The following is a 24,269-nucleotide window of genomic DNA, read 5'->3' as shown; positions in this document are numbered from 1 at the left end:
TTTTTTTTTTTTTTTTCCACTCCAAAGATGTGCCAAACAGGAGAAAAACTTTGTTAAAGATTTTGATGAGGAATTTTAGAAAGAATGGCTTTAAAACAAATTCCATCTACAGTGTTATGGAGTCATACCAGATTCAGAGTCCAAAACTGAACCTGATTTTTTTCCGGTATTGACTGAGCAACTACCAAAAATCACCAAGAACTCTCCAACTCCCATGCCTCATACCGTGAAACCTGGTGTCCTTTTAGAAATAACACACTGGAACGATAATCAAATCAAACTCTGGCTGAAGCCTGAAATTTTACTCTCAGCTTTACAAACTTTTTTTCTCTTGTTTGAATTTTGAGCTCAACCAGTTTTCTATTTCAAATTATCATTTAAATCACTAGAAAGATATGGGGATGAATTCCCAGGAAGCCAGATATACTTAGCAGTGCAATTACTAACTCGGTTATACCAAACTGAATTTGTCACAGGAGAAAAGTATGATTTCTAGTACAAGAAGCAAAATTCAACTCCACCCTTACAAACCAGGACACAAGTATATGTTTTAAAAAACGTTTTTATACTCAGTAAACACAATAAAGCAAGCACTATATATTAAATAATAATATACTGACCTAAACAATTCAGGAAAGAAGGTGCCTAGAGCTAAGCAAGTATTTAAGTGCTGCCCTGCATATTGACAAACTACTGTAGAGACTTGAGCGATGTTCTACGAACACGGACATCAAGCCTCATACTACAGTTTGAAGCAGTACAAGACTGCATTGCTTCCAAGAAGAAAAATACCAATGCTTGTAAAATAGAAGAACTACAAATTTATACAATATCTCATAAAAATTAATTTGAATGGAAAAATCTCGGGGCATGTATTTCCAATAAAATCATCTTACAGCTTGAGTGTAAAATACTTGCTGGTCTGCACAAGCGTATATCTGATTCCTAACAGGCCAGTCCTGAATAAGTGAGGTAAGTTCACGCCTGACTTCTTGCAGAAATGCACGCTAATTTGACCATTTCTCCAAAATTATTAATGCGATTGCTTTCAGAGGCACGATTCTGGAAGAATAAATTCAACATATGACACTCAGGTTCGTTCCTTTTGCCTACGATAGTGACTTCAACTCTTATATGTGTCCAAGGTAGTGATGCTACAGCTGACATGAATACCAACAGCCACAAAGCTTCGCAAACAGGGAGCTCTTCAGAAGCCTAGGTCAATGCAGAGGTTATGCTTCCATAGCCACAATGATCAGTAATGAGGTAGTTCCTCTAAGTAGATCTACAAGTACATTTATATCATCTCCAATTACAACAATATAGCCATATCTTAGTTAACCAAACTCTCATAACATGTTCAAGATCAAACCATTCATAAAGAATCAAATATATAAGTTGAATTTTCTATATAAAAATTGTTGAAATCTGTATTCAGGACTTTTTCTTTCCCAATATTGCAGTTTTGTAACTCTTTGGAGGGAATATATGTACATGGATTGAGGCTATCTCTGGCAGCTAGGTATTATTTCTCCATGAATTATAGGTAATTTCAGACAACACCAGTATTATGAAAGTAACTTGATTCAGAATATCTGCAGTAAAAACAAAAAGGCTGTAAGAGCTATTTAGCACAGCTATTCTTATTTTTGCATTAATTTACACATCACAGAGGAGACAAATTTTCTAGCTTCAAAAAGCCTGTTTTTTACTTTCTCGTAAAAAAAATCATTTTAATATTCAGAAATCAGAAGGCTTTTCTCAGTGAGCAGTGAGGGATTGGGTTGCTTTGTTCAGGGGGTGTTTTGTTGGGGGTTTTTTTGTGGTTTGTTTTTTTTGTTTTCTTTTGTTTTGTTTTAATAAGTACCAAAATTTTTAGCTGAGAAGTACTGGCCACGCTATAATGGATCAATTTAACCACTTCCTTGAAGAGCAGGGGGTGACTGTTCCTGGAACTCTTTTGCTGTTACCTTTAAGGGGGCAGGACTCGCTGTTTCTGACATGCACTCCGATTCCTAAAAATGTTCTCCCTGCCCCACCATCCTGCCCAAATTTGTGACAGAGCTAAAGGCAACAGACAGGCCACTTGTATGTACAAAGTATGTTAAATGCAGCACGCGGGTTTCCACGAGCAGAAGTCTATCAGGGAATGCTACAGTAAATTCTGCTCATTTCCTTCCATTTTTTTTGTCTTAGTCTTTAGCTTTTATCTCTAACCAAACAGTAGCTTTTCCTAACCTTAGCTCAACCACCATAAGCTCTCAAATATTTGTCCTAGACTTCTGTCCATATCGTGCAAAAGGCTAAAAAAGAAACAACACGGGGTTTTTTAATACAATACACTTATCTTCAGCTTCTAAATGACTTGGCTATTTATACAATTAGAAATTTTGTTAAGAGAATTGTTCCATTTGGATTCATTCATAGGCTTTGTATGCATATGCAGAAATAGCCTACAACCTCAACGTTGATTTTATACCAAAATGCACACAATATATGCAAAGGTAGTAAATAATTAATCAGTCAACATTAGTAAAAAGAATAGCTGCTACTAAAGAAATATTCATCTATAGATATCATGTGATGGTCTCCAGAATACCAGTCAGTCTATCCTGCTAGAAAAGCCATCTTACTTCAAAAAACATTTCCAAAATTTCTGATATTATGGTAAGGTTAAAAATAGGTTAAACGTCAGTTGTCACTACAAACCTTTGAAAACAACATGTTTGCTTGTCTGCTGACAACATGATACTGTTTCATAGTAAGTAATCAGACAGTAATGAAAATAATTAGTAGATAAAATAAACAATTTACCTTGCGTGGACTGGTCAATGTTTTTTCTTTTTCTGCTATGACTGTTATAATTAAGTCTTAGCTCTTGGCTATATTCATTCAGAGTTTCTCTTGAGTCATAAGACTGCCTTTGCTTTCCCCCATCTTCACTTTCATCTGAAGAACTTGTGTAAGTTAGATCCACTTCATGTTTGACTTTTGACAGTGGCTGGTAGGGTTTGCAGTCCATCTGCTCCATCTCTGATTAAATAGGGTCAAAGTCATGAAAACAAGCAACTGGAACTCCTTAAGGAAATAGTCCTGGGGAAAAAAAACCAAAAACCAAACAATAAACAATTTCAGATATCATATATAAATTTAGCTCACAAAGGCTAAATTTTATTTTTAGTTGATGTAAACCAATTAAATCGTATTAATATCACTATGATCCTAGAAAGAATCTGAACATGCCTTATTTTACTGTTTTACTTTTTAAAAATAGAATTAAAATAACAGCAACTTCAAGAAAAGAAAATAAATCCAGATCTTAAGCACTATCCCATTAGACCAAGCAATAACTGTACCTTATGCACAAAATATGTTACAAAACTTATATTTGGTATTAAACCAAGAAGGAACAGTTAGTATTTGTCTAAAGGGATGCATATGCATCTTAAGTGAAAATAACATTTTGTATCTTTTAAAATATGAAGCCTAGAAATGAGAAAGTTCACTCTTTTGAAGTATTTTGCTGTAAATTACATTTAACCAAGAATAAGAGACTTCACACTTTAGAAAACCACCAGACTTAGTAAACACAAAAATCCACCACACTGTTACTCTAGCAAAGCACACGATGATTCAGAAATGGTCGTTCTCCTTTTAGATCGCGTGGACATTTCAACAGGAAGAAGCTTCTACCCTGCAGTCCAAACCCCTTTTCCCTCTGCACCTCCTGTCTAAGCTCACACCAACATGCGGGCTATACTGATCCTCAGTGAAACCTTCCAAACTGCAGCTTGCAGTTTTGTATATAACTAAAATGATGTTCAAATCCAATATCATTAAAATCTAGTGGGTTGCAGCTGCACATGCAACTGGTGCACTTGTCGTGCAACCTTGCCTCCATCATTAATTTAGGGCAAACACTGCAATGAAATAACAGGGGTTACAGCACACCTTTTATAGCAGCATCGTTCACAAACAGGGAGCTCTGTTAAAATAAGTTTTGGGGTGGGTTTGGTTTTTTGGGGGGTTTTTTTGTTTGTTTTTTTTTAGATTAACAGATGCTATTAACCTAGAAAAAACATAACAAAAAAGGCAGCTGTAAATATTATTGCTAGAGACCAAAACCATAGAAGTTAAAAGATTTTGCTTAATTAAAAGGCAATTGTTCTCAGCTTCTTAATGATTTTAAGGTAAGCAGAAGAGGGAAGCAAGTTTAATACTCAATTTGATATCAGCCCTTTTCCCATCTGTAACAGGGACTTTTAACCCCGTACATTGCCAGCTGTGAGTGTACAATATGAATCTCCAAAAGCAACCACAGAAAAACTGAAAACACACAAAAGGTAAACATAAAAAAAAAACAACACAGAAAGCACTTCTTGTTAGAGGGCTATAGAGATGAGTTTAACTTCTGAAATTATCTGAATTCTTGAGAAACAACTGATGGTAGCTGTCACTGCATTCCAGCATAGCAAAACTTCACCTCCTGCTTGCGTGTCCTCCCAATACTTTAGGAAGGAGCACCTTCCTGAGCAAGAGTGAAAAACACTGCACGTGGCCTGACGACGGAACAAGGCTTCTAACATAGTAACAGAAGAAGAAAATCCAGGCTCACAGAACCCTTGGAGGGATGGCATGAAGAGAGACAGACCACGACGGTAGAAGTAACACCGTGGAGGGCATGCCATCCCTTCCCCACGTTTCAGGACGCTACCTTGCAAAAGAGGTTAAAGACATGTCTTTGCTTGAAACACAAAAAGCTCAGGGAGTTTCATCCAATCATTTAAGGTGAGATGGAATAGCTCTTCAGAAAGATATAGCACCTGGATAAAGAGCTGTAACATTTACAAAATAAATTAAAAAAAAATAATTAAAAAAGCAGTTTGTATCTCCTACTCAACAAAGGGGGCTTAAAAGCACCCAAGTCAATAAAAAAAACTCTTCGAGAGAGAGAGACAGAACAAAAAAAAAAAAAAAAAAAAAAAAGACAAACTAAGGAGCTGACAGTCTGCCAGAGACCAAGGCTGGCTGACAAGTGTGTCATGGGGCTTCAGCAACGAACTGTGCTCTGGACTGATCGCACCATATCAAGTTGGTGTTAAGATGCTTCTGTAGACAAGTTACTAATAAGCACTATTTGCTTCTCTAAAGCTATTTGCCTAAATAATTTACTGTTATTTGCCAATGTTGCCTGTTATTGCCCAAGAAGTTCGGTATTCATTTTATGAGTTGCTTTAATAGTCTGATCTGCGACAGAAGAACACAAAGGTGCTGACTTACAAGCACAGGGCTGGCTTAAAAGATTACCTGATGACTCTGTAGAAATGGTTACTGACAGGAAAAAGCCTTCCTATATATCCTGTCTGATGGAACAAATGGAGACGATGGTAGAGAAGCCAGAGAAAAATGAGGAGAAATTAAGGGCCTCCACTAAGAAGATGCAGTAGGCAGGAAATAAATTTTGCCATGAAAGTAACAAGTGCGAGCAGCCTCAGATGCACGCGGTGCATCCCGCTTTCAAAAGCGCAAAACAATGAACCTGACAAATTTAGCTCATTACTGGAAAAATTAGTAGTATACTTATGCACCCTGACTTATGGAAAAAAAAAAAATACACAGAAGTTCCTCCTAAAAGATAATCTTGCTGTGCATCTATTTTGCGGGATGTTTCAAGAGCGACTTTTTTTTTTCAAACAAGTAACAAAAATTTATTAGGATGCAGAGAGACCTCTAAAACTTAGGCTGCAGAAAACCAACTACTTAACAAAGATTTATTTTTATTCTTTTAAAACAAGGTTTAATAACCTAAGTCTTCACTTTTTGTGAGAACAGTCTGTAGCAGAAATATATTTAACGTTGCTAACCAAGGCAGCAGACAGACCAAATACTTTAATGTAAGCAATTAATATTAGGTTCATTACAGATCCAGGTCTTTTCTTTCACTGCGTTACTTTTGTACGTGCTATCTTCTCATATGTAAGGATGTGCATTTTCTCAAATCTAAATTAATGTAAAAGCTCCATGAAATATCCCCTTAAAAGCTGTAATTTTATTACTCCTTATTATATAAGGGCAAGAATGATTAACAACCACAACCAATTTATGAACATCACAACCTTAGCAGCACATTCCCCCTGCTCGGGGACTCTACTATTCTCCCCAGCCATTGCCATGCATTACCACACTTCCAGCTGCAGGGGTGCAAATGCCCCACACGTGTGCAAAGCCACAGCTCGACTCTTCTCAGCATAACACTGTTCACCAAGCCGCTTAAGCGCCAGGCTGTAATACTCGCTGGCTTCCGTGCATGCTGCACAAGACCAGGACAACAACATGAAGTTTTACACCCTGTATGGCGGAAGGATGCAGACACAGACGTAACACCGACAGAGCCCGAGTTGCCTACTCATTCACCACCTGAAGGAAGAAAATCTTTAGCTCACCTGGCCAACTCTTCCCTTCCCACCCCAACCCAATTTTACCAAAGCCATCTAAAACACAGTGGTGCTAATGGCTCACACAGGGCTGGAGATACAGCACCGGAGCTTCAAATGTCACAGTAAACTTTGACTTCCTCTCATATACGGGCTCAACTTGTGCTTCTTTTATTTTTGCTTAGGGCATTAATGTCTCATAAACACACAGCTACCTGGCCTGATATGAAAGCAGGTGATAAACCATTTTCAAGAGCTGGAAAAATACTACTTAAAATTTTTCATCAAAAAAATGCTTTTATGAATCAGGTACACATGATAAAAACCAGATCAAATCTTCAAGCTTTTCTACAGTAAGAGATTCAGTTAAATTTAATGAATGATGGTATGTTACGATAACTTAAATTTAAACACTGGCAATCAAATACTTTAACCTTATTTCATATTTTGTTTGAAAAAAGACAACGCAATAAGCGACTCAAAATGCTGGAATAGGGCAGGAGTATAAAGAATATTGCCTGGATCTTTACACAGGTTTCTTCAAATAACTGGCCTTCAAGTAACTAAACAAAATACGATCAATATCAAGTTGACCTTGTCAGCAAAATGATAAAGTCTCATAAAGGCTTACAGTTCCTGCAAGTGACCTTTGTGTAAGTGTCTTAATGCTCTCCTCCTCACGAAGAATAGCACTTTTTTGACCTTTCCATCATTGTTCTGTCATTGAAAGGCTTCACAAAATATTTAACCAGAAAATATTATAATATATATAAATATTATATGTTTATTATACATAAAAATGTAAATATATGAGATATATTTAGGCACTGAATAGCAAGCAATTCTCAACCATACATTACAACAGCTGTCATATACAGTTTACAGTCAGATTTGTAGAAAAATACAGACCTAATCATTTAAATTCACAATGAAACACTTTTGGAAATTCAAAAAAAGTCAGAAAGCACTATTAGATTGGAAAACACCACCTTTTAAGCAATGGAACTAATACAGATATATATGGATTTATATTTTTAACGTATGATTCACGCAACTTTCTAAATGCACGTTGTAAGTATTACAGACTATTTTCAAATTTCACTTGCATCAAAACTGTTTTACATCAACCACCTAACTTTCAAGTTCTGCTTAGATCAGAATCCTACTTGCTCTGAAGCGCAATAACGTTAGGATAACTGTGGCTTACGAGAAAGCCTGTGATGAGGCCGTTTGCAGTGCACATACTAATCAATAGGTATTTTATAAGAAAACTCACTGTATGCATTTATGCTGCATGGAGGCTCTGTACTCAAATACAGTGACACCACAGAAATCAGATTACTTTTAACAGTGCTTTGGATAAATTCTTATCAGGCTGCTCTGATAGGGTGCCCCTTTAATGAGCAAATATCCATACTGATTACCAACCATCAATCCCATCAAATCACCAGCAGCATACCCAGTTACCAGTAAGTCCAGACCTATTTGGAGAAGTCATGATACGGATGATAATGAGTATGATGTAGCTGAACAGGGTCTTCTGGAAGCGTACAAGAGTAAAAACATGAAGTACTGTAACCTTTTTGGCCTCAACTAAGCATTATGTCCAATACTCGGATATTACAAACTACATAGAATTAAAATGTAATTGCAGTTATGATGCTAAAGTATAATCAGGAAACAGTCCTTGTTTGCATGTATTCAAAACCTAAATTCAGAAGGTAGCCTCCTGTAATTCCGTTTTTCATTCTCAGAGGGCCATTCAATCAACTACAAACCCCAGCTCCACAATTGCTTAATTACCTCCTGTATTTCTTTTCTTTCAACATATATCCTTATCTGAAAGCTACCATTTGCTTATTACCTTTTCAGGCCACTCGTTTCTGAAAATGAACTACTAAGCAGGTATTTCAGCTCTGGATTGCCAAAGGCAAAACAAATAGCACCTTTATTCTGCAAGTCTTTTCTGAAATACTAAACTGTAAGATATGAAAGACAAAACAAAGCAAACATTCCTGAGTTAAACCTTTGAGAAATGCAATACCAAGAAAAACAAAAAGAAAAAATATTCTGACCTTGTACATACCTTCAAAACTATATCCCTCAAATATTTGTTTAGATATTATAAAAACAAAGGAAGTTCTTATGTTATCCTTAAAGTTCTCTGTTTTACAGAACAGTTACATGCAGTGAGAACGATACCAGTTAAAACAGTGGAGCAGTAGTGGAGCAGGAACAAATTATGTTTCTAGATGATGCACGGATTAGATGGCACTATGAAGAAATACGGAAAGCCTGCTTAAGTCTGCAGGATGGAAGTAGATAATACTATCCACTGGAAGGAAAAAAGTCATACTAAAATCAAGAAAGAATAATTGGGAGCAACCCCTAGAAGACTGACTGAAGAAACAGGATTTTTAAAAAAAACCAAGAAGTAACCAAAATTCACATGAACATTTTCTGTGGATCATAAAATATCAACACGTCAAAAGATGTGTGAAGATGACATAATGAAGTATGGATGACTAGGTATGACATGCCCAATATTTCTCTGTGTATGAGTAAGATTGTGAAATATTGAGACATGGTGTTATTCCTGCAAGTGGACTACACAGTACCTCTTAAAAAGAGCAGATGTACAGATAAAAGAAAACAATGTGTGAATATGGGGTTTTACATATCTTTCTAAATCAGATATATAAATGCAAAATGCAGTTTTCAGGGACATACCATGGGTTTAACACACTCCCTAGAGGATGTGCTGTTTTAACCTATGGATGGATCCACTTGCCCATACATTTTTATCTGTCATTGTGATAGATGCAAGTGGAATAGGGTTCATTTTCACATTTAATCATCTTCACTTAAAATTAAAATTTCAAAGTCTAATTTAATTCTAGTTAACAAAGTAATTCAAAGTGTTGCCCATTTTATCCAAAGTTTCATAGAGAAAACACCATGGAGCAAAACTGTAAAGAAAGTCAGGTTGTTGGAGTATTTTGTGGCATATGGCAAGACTGAAAGTGAACTGAAAAACATACGTTGTGTCAGCTACTCAACTGTGATACAGAATTCTTGGCCAACACGTGCCCTTCACTTTACTTGGAGAATTGCCACTGACTGTAAAAATGACACAACTCCCTAATGATTTCTTTTGGAAACCCATCATTCAATGTTAGTGAGCATAAGTAATGGAAGTTCAGACACAAAAGATCAAGCTCTACTACTGTGGGACAAAGTACATCCATGAGTCGGGGTGATACATCCTGGACAGGTTCTGAATATCTCCTGAACTCGAAGTCTTTCTGAAGAACTGTACTTTAGGAAATCCTGCAATATAATCAGGAATTGTTTAACACCTGGTGCGAACTTTTAATTTCAAATAATGAAACCACTGTGAAAAGTATCCTAGTGTCTTGATGCTTCAACTAGGAATCCTGCAGAACATGAAAAAGCCTGGCCTTAAGGAAAACTAACCAAGCGCTTGACATCTACAGATTTGGTACAGAACACATGGGCATGTCATCTAATGACTTGGCAACTTAATTCCTAACCGTATGGTAGGGGCAGTAGAGGGAAAGAGGTAAAGGAAGTTTGACAGCAGGCTGAGATTACAGGATCAACATTCCTATATGGATCTCTCGGAAGTCTGTTTTTACTCCAGGGAGGATGTACGGTCAAAGCTGTATTTTCTTAGTAAAAGACATTATAAGAAGAGAATAGTATTGAAGCAAGGGATGTTCCCCCTCACATTCAAGTATGCCTGGGACAACTAAGCTTCCTCCCATCGTATAGGATGTTTCCAATATATACTAGGCACTTCTTTGTACTAAATCTATCCAGATGAAGTGTTAAAATGCTTGTCAACGGAAGTCAGGTTGCTCTCCACTGTTATGATTACTGTTTTGGTGTCAAGAGCATAATTTTGTATTATAAAACCCTAAAATTAGGGAACTCCACTTAGTAAAGCTATAAGAATACAGTTTAATCTTGTAGCTCTTCTGAACTAAAGACATAAACAGTATCACAATGGTTTTTTATATATACACACTATGCAAGTGCTATCATTTACCTAACAATATAATACAACAGTGAGGCGTACACGTACTTTTATGTGTATATATATATATATATATATATGCAGGTAGGAAAAATAGACTCTTCATTTCATGCAGGAGTAAGCAAGTATTGTCCCTTGGAAGGTATCCTGTTTTAAAATACACCAACATGTAGCAAGTATTGTATTCATTTATATGCCACAAGAAAGTTGAATCATGCTTTGGCTATTTGTTGATAATGCAAATTGCACGGCCATCAAATTGAGATAATTATTGCTATGTCTCTTTTCCAACTGTGTGCTTAATTAAGACCCAGTAAGACCTAATTAGCAACAATGCAATTTTTAAAATCCAATTTAGTTGCTCAGAGATTACAAAAATTGAAAATAACATGTTCCATTTAGACATTATTAATTTTTTGAGATACCAATTTAAATTTTGTAGTAAAATAAAGTTAGCACATAAGAATAATTTACAACACATCAATACCATGGAACATCTGAAAACCAGTTCAAGTATTAGACTGTCACTGATACTACGATGCCTTGGCAATGACAGTTAAAAACATTTTGTCTACATTTTCACTTATCCTGTTTCTAATTAGAATAAAGAAAGAAGTCTTCATTGAACAAACTAGACTTATTCACCAGAGTATTTATGGATATCAAAGCATAAGAACAAGTCTAAGTACCATCACACTTGATGAGGCAAATATTTGATCATTTGCCATCACAGTGAACAAAGTCACAAAAAGGGAATTTTCCTGGTAGGTGTCCCCGTGTGTGTGTCCCCCCCGGTGTTATTCTTATGTTTTCATTCTCCTCTCTAAGAAAGCTCCCACAAGATGTTTTGGTAGATCTCAAGGGGCCCTAGCAATTTTCTTTTCCACTTGCAAAAACAAAAAAACCCACATAACAAAAATCTCTGAAACAAAACGCTGACACAGCTCACCACCTCTAGCTGATATTTCTAATGGGACATGTTATCTTAAATATTATCAGAATCTCTCTAGTGTCGTCTAATCCTCAGCTTTGCTGTGGCTTGTTCATATTTAAATTTATGACCTTTTGGGGGTAATTTATTTTTGCTACATTACAACTTCAAGGATTTCTACAAGCAGCATTGATTCAGTAACATGTTTATTTCCAGTACAGGCTCAAAACGGTGCACTTGCACCAGGCGTATGATCTGTAGTTTAATGTCTTGCAAGTGTATGGATATTCAAACAAGTTATCACAGCAGTGTGTAAGAATTTTTCAGTCTTTTCCTAAATACTTAGTTTTCTTAACTTTTGCTCTTCTAACTCTAGGAAGAAATACCATCAATTATTATGCAGTGTTGACATTACCTACTAAGTTAAAACTTAAAAAGCTTTTCAGGCATTTGAAGTACTTTTTTGCAGGAAGACCTGACTACCGCCTGACCACAAGACCAACATCTGCATCACCTTCATTTGAAGCATTGCTCAGGTTGCTATTTGCGTGCCTGACACCATCGTGCCCGAGAACTGATCTTACTGTTCCTTTTCTTCTCGCTTTGATGTCTGTCAGAGTATTCAGTGTCTTCAACTGCCATTGTTCTGACAAGCAGACCCTCCCAATGGACTTGTACTATATACTGTGACTCCCAGAACTCCTTTATTTGAGCTGGTGTCAGATTGATTTTCTTTCTGTTCATGATAGTGCTATGATCTTGCAGGGTTGAAATTACTGCTGATTTATGCCTTGATGCAACCCCTCGAGAACTGGCTTGTATCAGCATGTCACCTATGAAAAGGTACATCTGAATCCTCAGAGATCTTTCCAGTGGAACCTTTATTCTCATTTCAATAGAGAATCCTTTGTAACGGATGTTTGCTAGAAATTTCTCCTGCAAGTACCAAGAGTCTTCTGCAGTGCAAACTGGAAGTATATTATGCATCTATCCATTTTTACCAGTCTGTGGGAGCCTTCTTGGCAGAGATAAGTTCTCCATCCACAACCTTATGGTTTTTGCAAATTGATTATACCATTTTCTTTAGCACTCCACAAAGACAGTGCAGGTTGTGGAGGCACTGAAGAGTGGGAGTATTCCCTAGCTTTATGTCGTCTAAAGGCTCACCTACATAAGGAAATACAACAGACTAAGAACATGCAATTATGCCTCTGTGTGTTTGTGAAAAAATAGCCTTTTATGCCAAGGCCTTCTTTTATTTGGACTTTAGAACAGGAAATAATTTCCTCTATTGTTTAAGCGTTATTCACATTTTTACATATTCTGCCTATTAGCATCATGGACAATTTTTGCACTGTCATTACAAGTAGCCTCTTGCCTACATCTTTATGAGCAATTTTCCCATAACATGTAGCTTCTCTTCTGCAAAAATACAATAACAGGTAGGTGCTGATTTTACATTTAAACAATTCTAACATGGTAAAGTCCAGTTGAAATCTTCTTGCCCATTTTTAAAATCAGCCTCTGAAATCATAAATCCCCCCCTGCCCCCTCCCCCCCCCCCCCCCCATTGGTAGAGCTAATTTAGGTAAGCTAATTATTTCCTTTTCTCATGGTGAAAGAGAAAAGACAGACATGGGGATTCAGCCATGTTTGTTATAGCTTTATAAAGGTCTTGGCCATTTAGTTCCATACTAACATACAATTCCATACTAGGGAAAACTTTTCAGGTAGATACAAAAATACCATACGACTTTAGACAGAGGTTCAACATTGAACATGAATTTGTTCAATTATGCATGAAAAAAACCAAGAACTTTAGCAACTGCACTGAAGAACATGCAAGTTTTGATATATTTAAAGAATCCTTACCTCACTGGAAAATAATCATTTCTACTCAAAAGTATTTGTTAGAAACAAGTGGTGGTTGTATTTAGTAAACCATTACTACATAAAGCACCTTCTCAGCAGGACCTCTTGACACTCCTAGACAGGATAAAACCAAAACATCTCAGTGAGGAATTACTGACCAATTCCTGTTTGCCCATGTCTTCTTTCAGTTTAAGTGCTTCTGGTGCAGATACTGTCCTTTCTTCTAATTTGGGCACCACTATCAGCACTACTTGTTTCAAGAATACTACAAAAGGGACTGAAGCAGACAAATTTTTTGGAAACTGGTATTCTGCAATAACAAATTTTAGTTCAAAAACAGATGTGAGTTTGCTGCTACTAATTCCTCCTACTAAACAAGAAACTAAACAGAAGTGTCTGACAAGTCAAGTGGTCCTACTCTCCTGTTTAGGTGCTGGAAGGAAGATGAACCTTCAGAAAGACATCAATAGCCTCTGTATCCCCAGCAACTACCAAGTGAGACCCAGACAACTACAACCCTACCTTGGGTATACAAGTTAGGAGAAAGGAAACTGTGCCATGCTTGATTTTCTGGAATAAGTTCTCAAAACTCTCAGCTACTTAAGCCCTTACATCATATACCTAATACATTACTATCACTGTGACCACCCTGCAAAAACCTTTGCCAACAATACATTCTCCTTAGTGCTTGTGCAATGGCTCCATTTAGCTGAGCTCCCTTACTTGAGGTGAAAAATCACAACAAGAAGAGAGAAAGAGACAGATGAAACTGAAATATGTGGCTCTTGCCCATCACTTTTATACATATGTATATACACAGGCACACATACGTATACGAGTTGCATTTAAAAAAATCAGAATCATTATCACTGCCTTAATATTAGGATGTGCTGTTGTCTTGGTGAATCATTTTTCCTTAGGGACGTTGTGTGGATAACAATTTCACTCATGTTAATTCTATTTACATTGGGAGCACTGTAGTAATGTTTAATGTGAAGCTGTGTTTCCTTCATGAGCAAGAAAAACGTCACTTTCCTTTCCCAAAGCACCAAAAGGCTCCTTTTACTGTCACAGAACACAATTAAATGTTAGGGCTCTGCTGTCTCTTTCCAGCCAACAAGGCAAGAAAATGACCTTTCTTTAACCTATGGCTGAATTGCATTATACTTGGTTCAGTGGATATCCTTTTTTACATTCTCCTGTATCAAGTGCCTTCTTACTGAGGTTATGAGATGGGCACCTGCCTTTCACATCTCTTAGTGATTTCATTTTTTCCAAAAAAACTTGCTTTCATTTGAGGAGGGATGTTAACTCTCATTCCACATTTCATGCCCTGGTTTGTAAATACCCTAAGACACTCAAAGCTGCAAGGAGACTCAGCCATCAGAATTTGGTTACTGGCTGCTGCACTTTGCTCCACAACACAATGCTGTAAAAGGTCAGGAAGAAAAACGCCACGCACACTGACTTACTCTGTGTCATGCTGTGGTCTTGTGCAGAATAACAACACACTGAAGCAGCCCCATATTTCTCCTCCATTCTGTGAAGCAATCTGCATGTCTGGTCTGTCTTGTTTTATGGGTAGCTTGGTAATGGAAGGAAAGAGACATTCCCCCCAGCACAGGTATCTCAACTGCACTTCGGTTTACATGAACAAGGTGCTTGGGGAAGCAGAGGAAAGTAGCTGTGACATTAATGAAGTAAGCCATTGCTGATCTGCACAAGGGAGCAAGTCAGCAGTGGAGGATTTGTGAACATGATGCCGAGTGACAAGTATCATTGCCGAAGAAAATTGCACCATACAGGTGCAAGAGAATATTATGTTTTAAAATTAAGGAAGTTCAGAGACAAAAGAACACCATGCAAATCATTACTTAGACGCATAGCTCATCTCACAAGTAGCCACATAAATAAGCTCCCCTAGAAAACACTTGGCATCACTGTTGATCCGCAGAGAATTCTAAATACCCATTTCAGTGCTCTTAGGTGTACAGGAGTTCGCAAGTTGGCCAATTCACTATGTGACAAGAAGCTTTCTGTCAACTGTTATTAAAGATGACTCATATTAGTATCTCCTCTGTCTAAGCAGGAAAGTTGTGTAGCTTAAGGATACCTTCATAAATGCTACCATTTTACCAGCACGTTGTTTGCTACGTTAACACTGAAGGTGTTAACACGGAGGTAAAATGTGACTGTAGGCACCAAAGGAGACAGGCTAGTAACATACATTACATTAATCTTGTGAAAAGCAATGTTAAAAGCTTAACTCTGAGTTACTGCTATTACGTTACACTGAAAGTAAATGGAAAGTACCAAACATTCAAAATAAAATGAAACAGTCATTTCTTGTTCTGTAGTAAAAGAAATCTTTGTATACAGTTGAAGACCTTTAAACACATCCAGAAGCACTTCATATCCAAGCGACTGTTAGCTTGTGAAATGTCTGGGGCTACACACAGTTCTGGCATTTTCAAAATCCACCAAATTTGAACATCGTTCTGCATAACAGACTTGCAATATGAGGTATACTTCCATATTACGAGGTATACTTGTATATGAGATACAGGTCCTACATATTTTTGAAAGGACAAAACTACTTTTTAGTGAAAATACTGTGCAAAATTGTCAACAATTGTTTACATATATTGACTGCTTCTACAGCAACATGGTAATCTGTCAAGGTGAGGTTTTTTGAAAGTTGATACTGTCTTTAGAATTCATTGTGAACTAAGCATAAGATCTCTATTACCAATGATGGAAAAAAGACTTGAGAAATATCTGCACTAATTCCTCTGAAGACCACCAAATAAAATACAGGCTTCACATCCACCTGCAGTAACCTGTATAATTATGGAACAAAAGTACACGGTCCAGGATAAAACAAAAAAAAAACCCAAACCAAACAACACAACAAAAAAACCCAACAAAAAAACAACCACCCAACCCCACCAAAAACCCACTGTAGATGCAGAGTACGATCCTTTTCCTAAAAGCACAAGTCTGCATATACCACTAGGATGTAGGTTCTGACACATGTTCACTTACTAAGCATCTAGCTCTGAAGTGGTGGTATTTGTTTATGGTTTTTACAAATACATTCTGGCTTCAAAAATACTGCAAGTAGAAGAATTTTAATCTATGCGAATGTCTACTTCCTAGAAAAAACACAGAAGTTCCTCCCACACATAGAATCTTCTAATATTTTAAATCTTACCCTTATAAAATTACAAGGAACACATATCTGCAGTCTAAAGTAAAAACATTAACATGAAATTTGCTACTAAAGTTGTCATTACAGGGCCTAGTCCTCATTTCGGCTCCAACAATTCCCAAACCCGTTATAAATAGACTTCCACCTAAGCTTTAATCAAGATTGGAGACCTAATCACAGTTAAAATACATATAAATCAAACTCTTATTCCTACTCCTACATACAATTCTTACAACAGTCAACTCTGAATTACACGCAGTGAAGATGCTGCCAGAAAAACAAGGATAGAAATGAAAAGGCTGTGGTCCTGTATGGACTGTTCTACGTGTCCTTTTCTGAGACCAGTAGAACCTGGTCCTGGGGTGACATCCCAGGTGGAGCACTTTGAAGGGGAAACAATTATTTTTCCAGTGGCTTCAGCTGATCTATATATTTAGAGAACAGAGTATTGAATGAGCATGACAAAGGGAGCACCATTTTAACAAAAAGAAGGAAAAAGTCAGCTTGTTACTGGAAATAGCTGAATAGTTGGAGGAAGGAAAAAATTACCATCAGCAAAGAGAAAAGAGATTTAGTTTGAAGTTTTCTTCTGCAGTTAATGGACTATTTAATAAAGAAACAGATACAAAAAGAAAAAAAGGTTAAACTATAGCTACACCAAGCTTTATGTAACAGATATTGTTGCCTCGTAATACAACTACACCACTCAATTGATTTAAATAAATTTAAGGATGAGCACACATAGAGAATTGGACCAAGGATTCCAGGGCTTACCAGAACCATTTCCAGGTATTACTATCTCTAACACCATGATGGCCAGTGTGCTACCTGTGTCAGAAGAACACAGAGATATTTCTATTTAGATATTTTTTGCCTTTAATTAAGACTTTTAGTAAGTTGTTTTGCCTTTAATTCCTAAAACATTTATTATTCCTAAATGCTTTCATTTCAATTGATCTCAAGGTCAGTCCAGTAGCCCAGGAGTTTTCTTCCTGAAATGCTAAGCTAATTCTACATTTGAAAAGTTATGTCTCAACAACACATCAATCCGTGTGACTTTCTGTGAAACCTTCTTGTTTAATACTTAAAACTGCTGAGAATGAAGCACGATTTCCCTTTAGCTCTTGCCAAACTTTTTTTTTGTTAGAGTCAAGTGCCAGGAGTCTTGTAAAAACTTGTAAAGTACAAAGGTCTCTTGTTCTTTAAAGAGACAATCCTGCCTAAGTTTCTTGCTTAAATACAGTGTCTAGGAAATTAGTAGGTGTTCAAAACATTGTAACACTAGTACCTTAGCAAAACAAACAAATTAATAAACCATCCTCCAGTGGAGGATGAGAGGAGTTTCTGTATGTTAAAGAAAAGAAAAAAACACAATGAAAATGACTGCAGTAACCAGACACCAAGAAACACAACTTTTGGAATGTGAATGCTTTCTCACTTGATAGTTCTATAATTTACAATTGGAAAAATGAGCTCATTACGATTACAAACTTACAAGTTACACAATTAAGGTCATCCTCAATATTATCCTCTTAAATAATATTTCAAAGTGAAGACTGAGCAGATATAGTGAAACTGCTGGAGCTGCAATACTTGCCACTTTATTGGCTTAGCATGTTAGAAATACTTTTTTTTTTTTCTGGGATGGGAACATACGTTCTTCTAAAATCTGCATTTCTTCTAAAAATCTACATGCATTCCTCTAAAACTCGATGGGAACTGCACTGACGCACAGTGGCATAAATGAGTTCAGACTCAAACTGCATGAATTTAGCAACATAATCCTGTGATTTCTTCTCTGAAGTTCAAATAAGAGAACTAAGATAACCATTACGAAAGCACTGGGAGAAACACTGGGAAAAAAAAAAGTGTCTTATTAGCAGCTTGAGAGGGTCCATTTTACAACCACAGATGTTTGGAGGCTGCACTACTTCAATAACTTGGCTTTAAAGCATCTTAAGCCGTATTACAGTCCAAAAGCAATTCAGATAACAAACTGTATTAGGTGAGTTTGGAATTAAAAATCCTCCTTTATCTATTCAGTAGAAGGAAAGCAAAAGACAAGTTAATATTTCAGTGAAAGTGCGCAGCACACAAAATGTTAAAAAGTGAGTTAAGAATTTATTACTTTTTTTGGATAGCATCCAAATGTTGGTGCACATAGATCCCAAATTAATCAGTTGACCAAAACACCGAGTAAATTTATCTCCCTGATGAGTTTAAACATAAAAGAAAACATGAGAAATTGAATTCTTATAGCATAAATATCTTGGCTGAAATCTGGAATGTAATCAACATTATCATATTTACTGAAAGTAAAAGACTTAAATTAATGAGTACCATGTGTTTATCTACTAAATTTCAACATGCTAATCTAGTCTGATCATAATTTTCCAAGTCAAATGGTTATGAGAAATGCTCAATAAATGTTTAATAATGATCAAATGCATTTTTACATCAAAACAAACAACCTAAACTTAACACAGAATACATTTTCATTAACACACAAAAATGGAAAAGGGATCTGCTTGGGATACTAGTGTTCATCATAAAAAACTAATCCTTTAGATTATTTAAATGTATTTAAATGTATGTATTGCTTGTGTTGACAGGATAAGAAAGCCACTCATTTAGTGATCTGTGTGGCTGACAAAGTATTAGTTCAGATTTCAGCTAATGGATACTAATTCTCATATCATGAATTTAATCTTTAAACTGCAATAATAAATACATTTGTGAAAAGTTACCTGGAACATTTAAGAATCATGTAAAAAGTGAAGCATTCTGCCCATGAGAAGTATCCTGCTCAGAAAACATGGATGAATTGAGAAAAAGCGTAGTGTAATGACAAAAAAATACGTAGAAATCTATTCATTGCTGATTCCCACTGACAGGGACATTAACATTGGGATATTGGTACTGCACAGCCTATATCATGTGGTCCTTTTTATCACGTCCGTATTATTCCAAAAACATAACTAAAGAAATAAAGAACAATACTCCCAACTGTCAGGTTCTTCAGTTCAGTATCCAGTCCTCTATATTCCTAACCAATGAAAGATTATTTCTGATTGAGTCACATTAAGCAGTGAACTCCATGGTCAATTTAGATTTTGTAATTCAGAGTTCTTTTAGCAGGATTAGGTTGATCTCAGCAGAGATGCACAGATTCCTAAGAAGTTAAGGTCTCCCAGATTTAAAATAAATAAATAAAGACGTCCAAGTTAATCATCAGAAACAGCCTAATCAGATTAAGGTTGTGAACTCTGGACTGCCACAGTGTTTTCCAGCAGCTCAGCAAGCTTAATCCACAAATGGATAATACGATACAAAGCATTTCTATCAAATATTCCCTTGCAAGACACTAAACCTATCATTTTGGTAAAGGAAACAAATATCTTTGCTAAATCTAATAAGAGATTTAACCAAGATCTTTAAGCGAGTTATCAAGGGCTACAATTGTTGCCATGTTAATCCCTTTTCTCACAACAAACGTATTTCTTTGGGTATTCAATTTCATTCTCATTTGAAATAAGAGAGTTAAACAAATATTTCAATAGGAATTTCAGAACCACTCCTCTTCTACAGGCAGTCTGTTTCTCCAATATTTTACGCTCCCTTCTGCATCTCTCCTTTTATCCTGAAGATATCACAACCCCTTGCCTCCTACTTCACAGAAGGGTTTCCTGGCTGGGAGACTACCAATACTACACTGAGGTCTGAACACAGTTCTGCTAAAGGTCTGAGGATTAACATTGATACAATTTTGTTTTAAAAAAGTATGTACGAGAAACGTCACCTCTCATATGTTACCATGTATACTGCATTTTCCCCCTGCATTAGAGTACTTAAAAGGATAAATTTTAAACCCACTATTATTTCTAGTGGCTTACTTTTAGAGATAATGGTATATTGTAATGCTGGACATTACTAATAACATAAAACCCCCAAACAAGGTGCTTTAGAAGTCTTAACAACTTCTAGGGCATACAAGTGTCAAGGTTTCCCCACTCCTCCTTTCACAAACCAAAAGACAAGACTGCATTTAAAAATAACATTAGTGCCCAACAAAAAAATTCTTCCCGTATTACCTATTCCTTGAATTACTTTCTATGAAATGTAAGATTACTTTCAAGAAAATACGCCACTTCTCCTTTATCTATAGTGATAGTAATGGGACTAAATAGTACAGAGCCATTTCAAAATACCATTTCATTAGAAGTAGCTTAGTGTACACCACGTGTGATGTAACTCAGACTGCCTTATTAGCAAAGGTCATCCCCATAGTCTAATATTATTGGGTACATTTTACTTGTCAGTTAAGCTTTGATGAATACATACAGTTAACAGATTGAACAAGCCATGCAGATGTTTCTTATCAACTCTTGACAAATGAGAGATAGATAAGGCCATACAGTTCTCATGACTTGCTGATTCTGACATGCTGATATCTGTATAACAAACTGTTCACAACTACAAGCAGAAATTAAAACTCTGCCGTGGAATTCAACTCAGCTCACAGCTAAGAAGCTGCACTTTTCTATCACATTCTAATATATGGCATTCACCATGGAAATAAAGTTTCGGGGCCACTCAAGTAGTCCAAATTGATGCATCTCTTTATTTCACAATGAATATACAAAATTGCACTTCTCTGAATTTATGAGTAAGAATCTTTTTCACCCCTAAGTTTCTTTTTTGTAGTTCTTTATCAGAAACGCTAGAAATGCTTTTCTTCCCAATGCTGCCCTCATGTTCCCTGTTTGGCTTTCTACACCTCTCAATCATCTTTTCTGATCTTTCTGTTGCTTCACTTCAGTGTGCAGTTTAACGCTGCAGTTAAGTGCCTTCTTGTTTACACGCGTCCCAACTGAAAGTATAGTGCCCATATATACCTCAGATGGCTGCATACTGCTACACAAGGTGTTTCAAATGTGATAATATCCTACATTTCAGCTCTCATAGCCTATAACAGAGGTTAATTTTTGCTTATGCTTCACCTGAAAGAGTGACAGGAACTCTTGTCTACCAGCCCCGAGAATTACCTCAGCCCCCTGCAGAAAAGCATTAAAATTTCATGGTACCAAAAAACCCCTAATCAGACTATTCATGCATAATCTTGCTCAAATTATAATGAAATAAACTACATCTTAAGAACACGCGATTTTGGAATATAAACAGACAGTCTTTGAAGGCTTCAGAATCTGCATTTTGGCAGTTGGATATTGGAAAATACATGACCGTCGCTGTTTCTGAAGTACTCTTATAAACTATACAATCCTCGCACTGCTAAGCTCAGGGTAAGGAAGAAGACTGAAGCGTGGCTGATGTTTTCCCTGCACATTCGGGGACAGGATCCATCCTTAAACACAGAGCCTAAGGGGACAGAAAAAAAAAAGCCAAAGCTACTATAACACATGGGTATCGTGGTCAATATTTGTCTGGGACTGTCAGGGAGGACTTGCCATGGAAAAACAGCATTTTACTGACAGAAGAAAAGGTATACGATGGTAATATCCAAGAACTGTTTGGGCCAGTATTTTCTCCCAGAATCAATCCCCTAACAGGCAGAGATCTTTATGGACAGTAGGACAAGGGCTGCCACTTTTCTGTCTGCAAAACCCCAAGCAGAAATACTGTGCTTATGCTCCACATATTACAGGCACAGGGAGTTTGAAGCTTCTGGAAATGTTAGATTCATTGTGCCTCCACTGCACAGTTAATCTGTGCATGTGCAGTAAATCCAGCTTACTCAGATGCCTCAGACTTGCCTCGTATGCACAAATTACCTGTGTGATACATGCACTATAGGTTTGAGCATATGCAGAAGTCTCAAGGATTCCCCAAGGAAACAAAATTTTGCCCAAACAAAATTTCTGCAAACAAATGGGAATGTGCCAGGAAAATATCCCTGGCTGTAGCCTGTCTCCTGAAGTGGCCAAATCCGCTTTATGGTTTTCAGGCTAACCCAAGCGAGGAACTTGGGGAAGACGCTCACCCATACGTGAGACATCATAGGCTGGATTAATTTGCAGCAAAGCAATATTCAAGAAAATAAACTGTGTTTGTCAGGAAAGACAAAACACGATGATACATTTTACTGCGCACCTCCAAAATCTAAGGGCTTATCCAAGCGGTAATACTGATAAATATTGAAAAGAGCCCTAATTTAGAATAAACGTTGAGTGCCTAAGACAATGACATGCAATTGCACACGTGCATCTGTATCTTGATGGCTATACAGACAATATCCATTGGTCAAATTTTTTTCCCCAGCTATAAATCAGCACTCACACTTTCCCACTCATTTTTCACGGAAATGCTCTGACTACGTATTGGACAACTTTGATTTTCATTTGTTTTCTAAAAACAAAAACATTTTTCTTTGGAACATAACAGTCTTCTCAAACAGAAATGTAAATTAACCACCTTTTATTCTCCAAATAATACTCATTTTTCACCATAAGTATCAGATTTAATGCCAATAGGTATTTGTTTATTTTATAAATAAAACTGTATCTGTATCACCTCTTCAGTACAATTAATAGAAAACAACTTGACTCTGAACACATTTTTGAACTACAGCTTAAGCAGTCAAACATTTATTAAATATTGCCTCAATTTACTTAGCTAGTTATTCCACTGTTCATTTCATCCCTATGAAAATTACAGACATAAGCTTGAAACCTGCCGACCAGACACACTCACTACTTCGTTCATCAAAGAGCTGCCACCGACAATGGGATCATGCATCTAAGTTATGTAAAAGCATCAGCAGCTTTAGATTTCTTTTATAACGTTTATCCTTTCTTGGTTTCTGAACAGCACCCATTACTTTATAACACTATGGTATTCTCAGAGCCTGTAAGAGCTATTCTTCCACAAATAATACACATTTCCTTTGCCAGTCTCACCAGAAGGAGAACTTAGCCAATAAATATATTATATATATAACGTATATAATCTAATATATAATACATATAGAGTATATTCTAAACATCTGTGTGAAGTTTGTATTTCTATCAATAGGTGGCAACACTGTTATGTGTAACATATGAAGCATATGTGTTTATGTACATGCACATGCCCAGAGAATTTCTATACCACCATGGCATGCTTTTTCACGTTGCTTCATTTTGTTTTAAACGTTACCCGACACCATTTTCCAACTACATACAAGTAAAAACTATCTGGTTCATATGCTTTTTATAGAACATATGTATGGATCATTGTGATATTTTAACTTATTTCAGTAATTCTCCCTGACAGACTGCAAACTGTACCAGTTGGATTAGGAGGCAAATATGTGCATTTGGTATACGGTCAAGCGGATAACGCATACCATGGCTTCTATTTGGGGACCAAAAGATTCTTCTGGAAGACTGAAGAGTTGCTCTTGCCCCTTGTGAAGCCCACATGGCTGCTGAGGCGCTTACGGAATTTTAAGATTGTTGAACCTTCTGCTCATTTGTCATCACAAACAAATTTTACATTGCAGTGTGATGCAGAAGTAGTCCAATTTCTGAACAGAAAACTGTAAACATGGTCATCTGTTGTTGAGTCTCAGACCCAAAGCTTTACAGAAAAAGATCCTGAGGTACAGGCAGGATACATGATTCGCTCGAGGTCAGAGAAGCCACTGGTAATCAGGAGCAAAATCTGCCTCTCCTGCCTCAACTGTGAGCTTTAGCCAAAGGCAGATGCCACCTTGCAGATTACATTGTATTCACCACAGTCAGTAAACCCAGAGCCCCGTTAAAG

General features: G+C 36.7%; 1 protein-coding gene across 6 annotated transcripts in view; it reads right to left on the bottom strand.

The window, feature by feature from the left end:
* The window catches only part of TENM1 (teneurin transmembrane protein 1), a 342,601-nt gene that overhangs the window by 249,570 nt on the left and 68,762 nt on the right, over positions 1-24,269 (bottom strand). For 5 of the 6 annotated variants that reach the window (XM_049827935.1, XM_049827938.1, XM_049827940.1 and 2 more), the window contains one exon: positions 2,815-3,093. The exons of the other annotated variant lie outside the window; for it this stretch is intronic. In XM_049827935.1, coding sequence (XP_049683892.1) covers positions 2,815-3,031 — 217 coding nt within the window. In that variant the 5' untranslated portion in view covers positions 3,032-3,093. The remainder of the gene's footprint in view (positions 1-2,814; positions 3,094-24,269) is intronic. 6 annotated transcript variants of the gene reach the window in all.

This window comes from Accipiter gentilis, chromosome 24, assembly GCF_929443795.1.
Source record: "Accipiter gentilis chromosome 24, bAccGen1.1, whole genome shotgun sequence".
NCBI classification, from domain to species: domain Eukaryota; kingdom Metazoa; phylum Chordata; class Aves; order Accipitriformes; family Accipitridae; genus Astur; species Astur gentilis.
The sequence above is the reverse complement of the archived record's forward strand: the minus strand, read 5'-3'. Positions and strand labels throughout refer to the sequence as shown.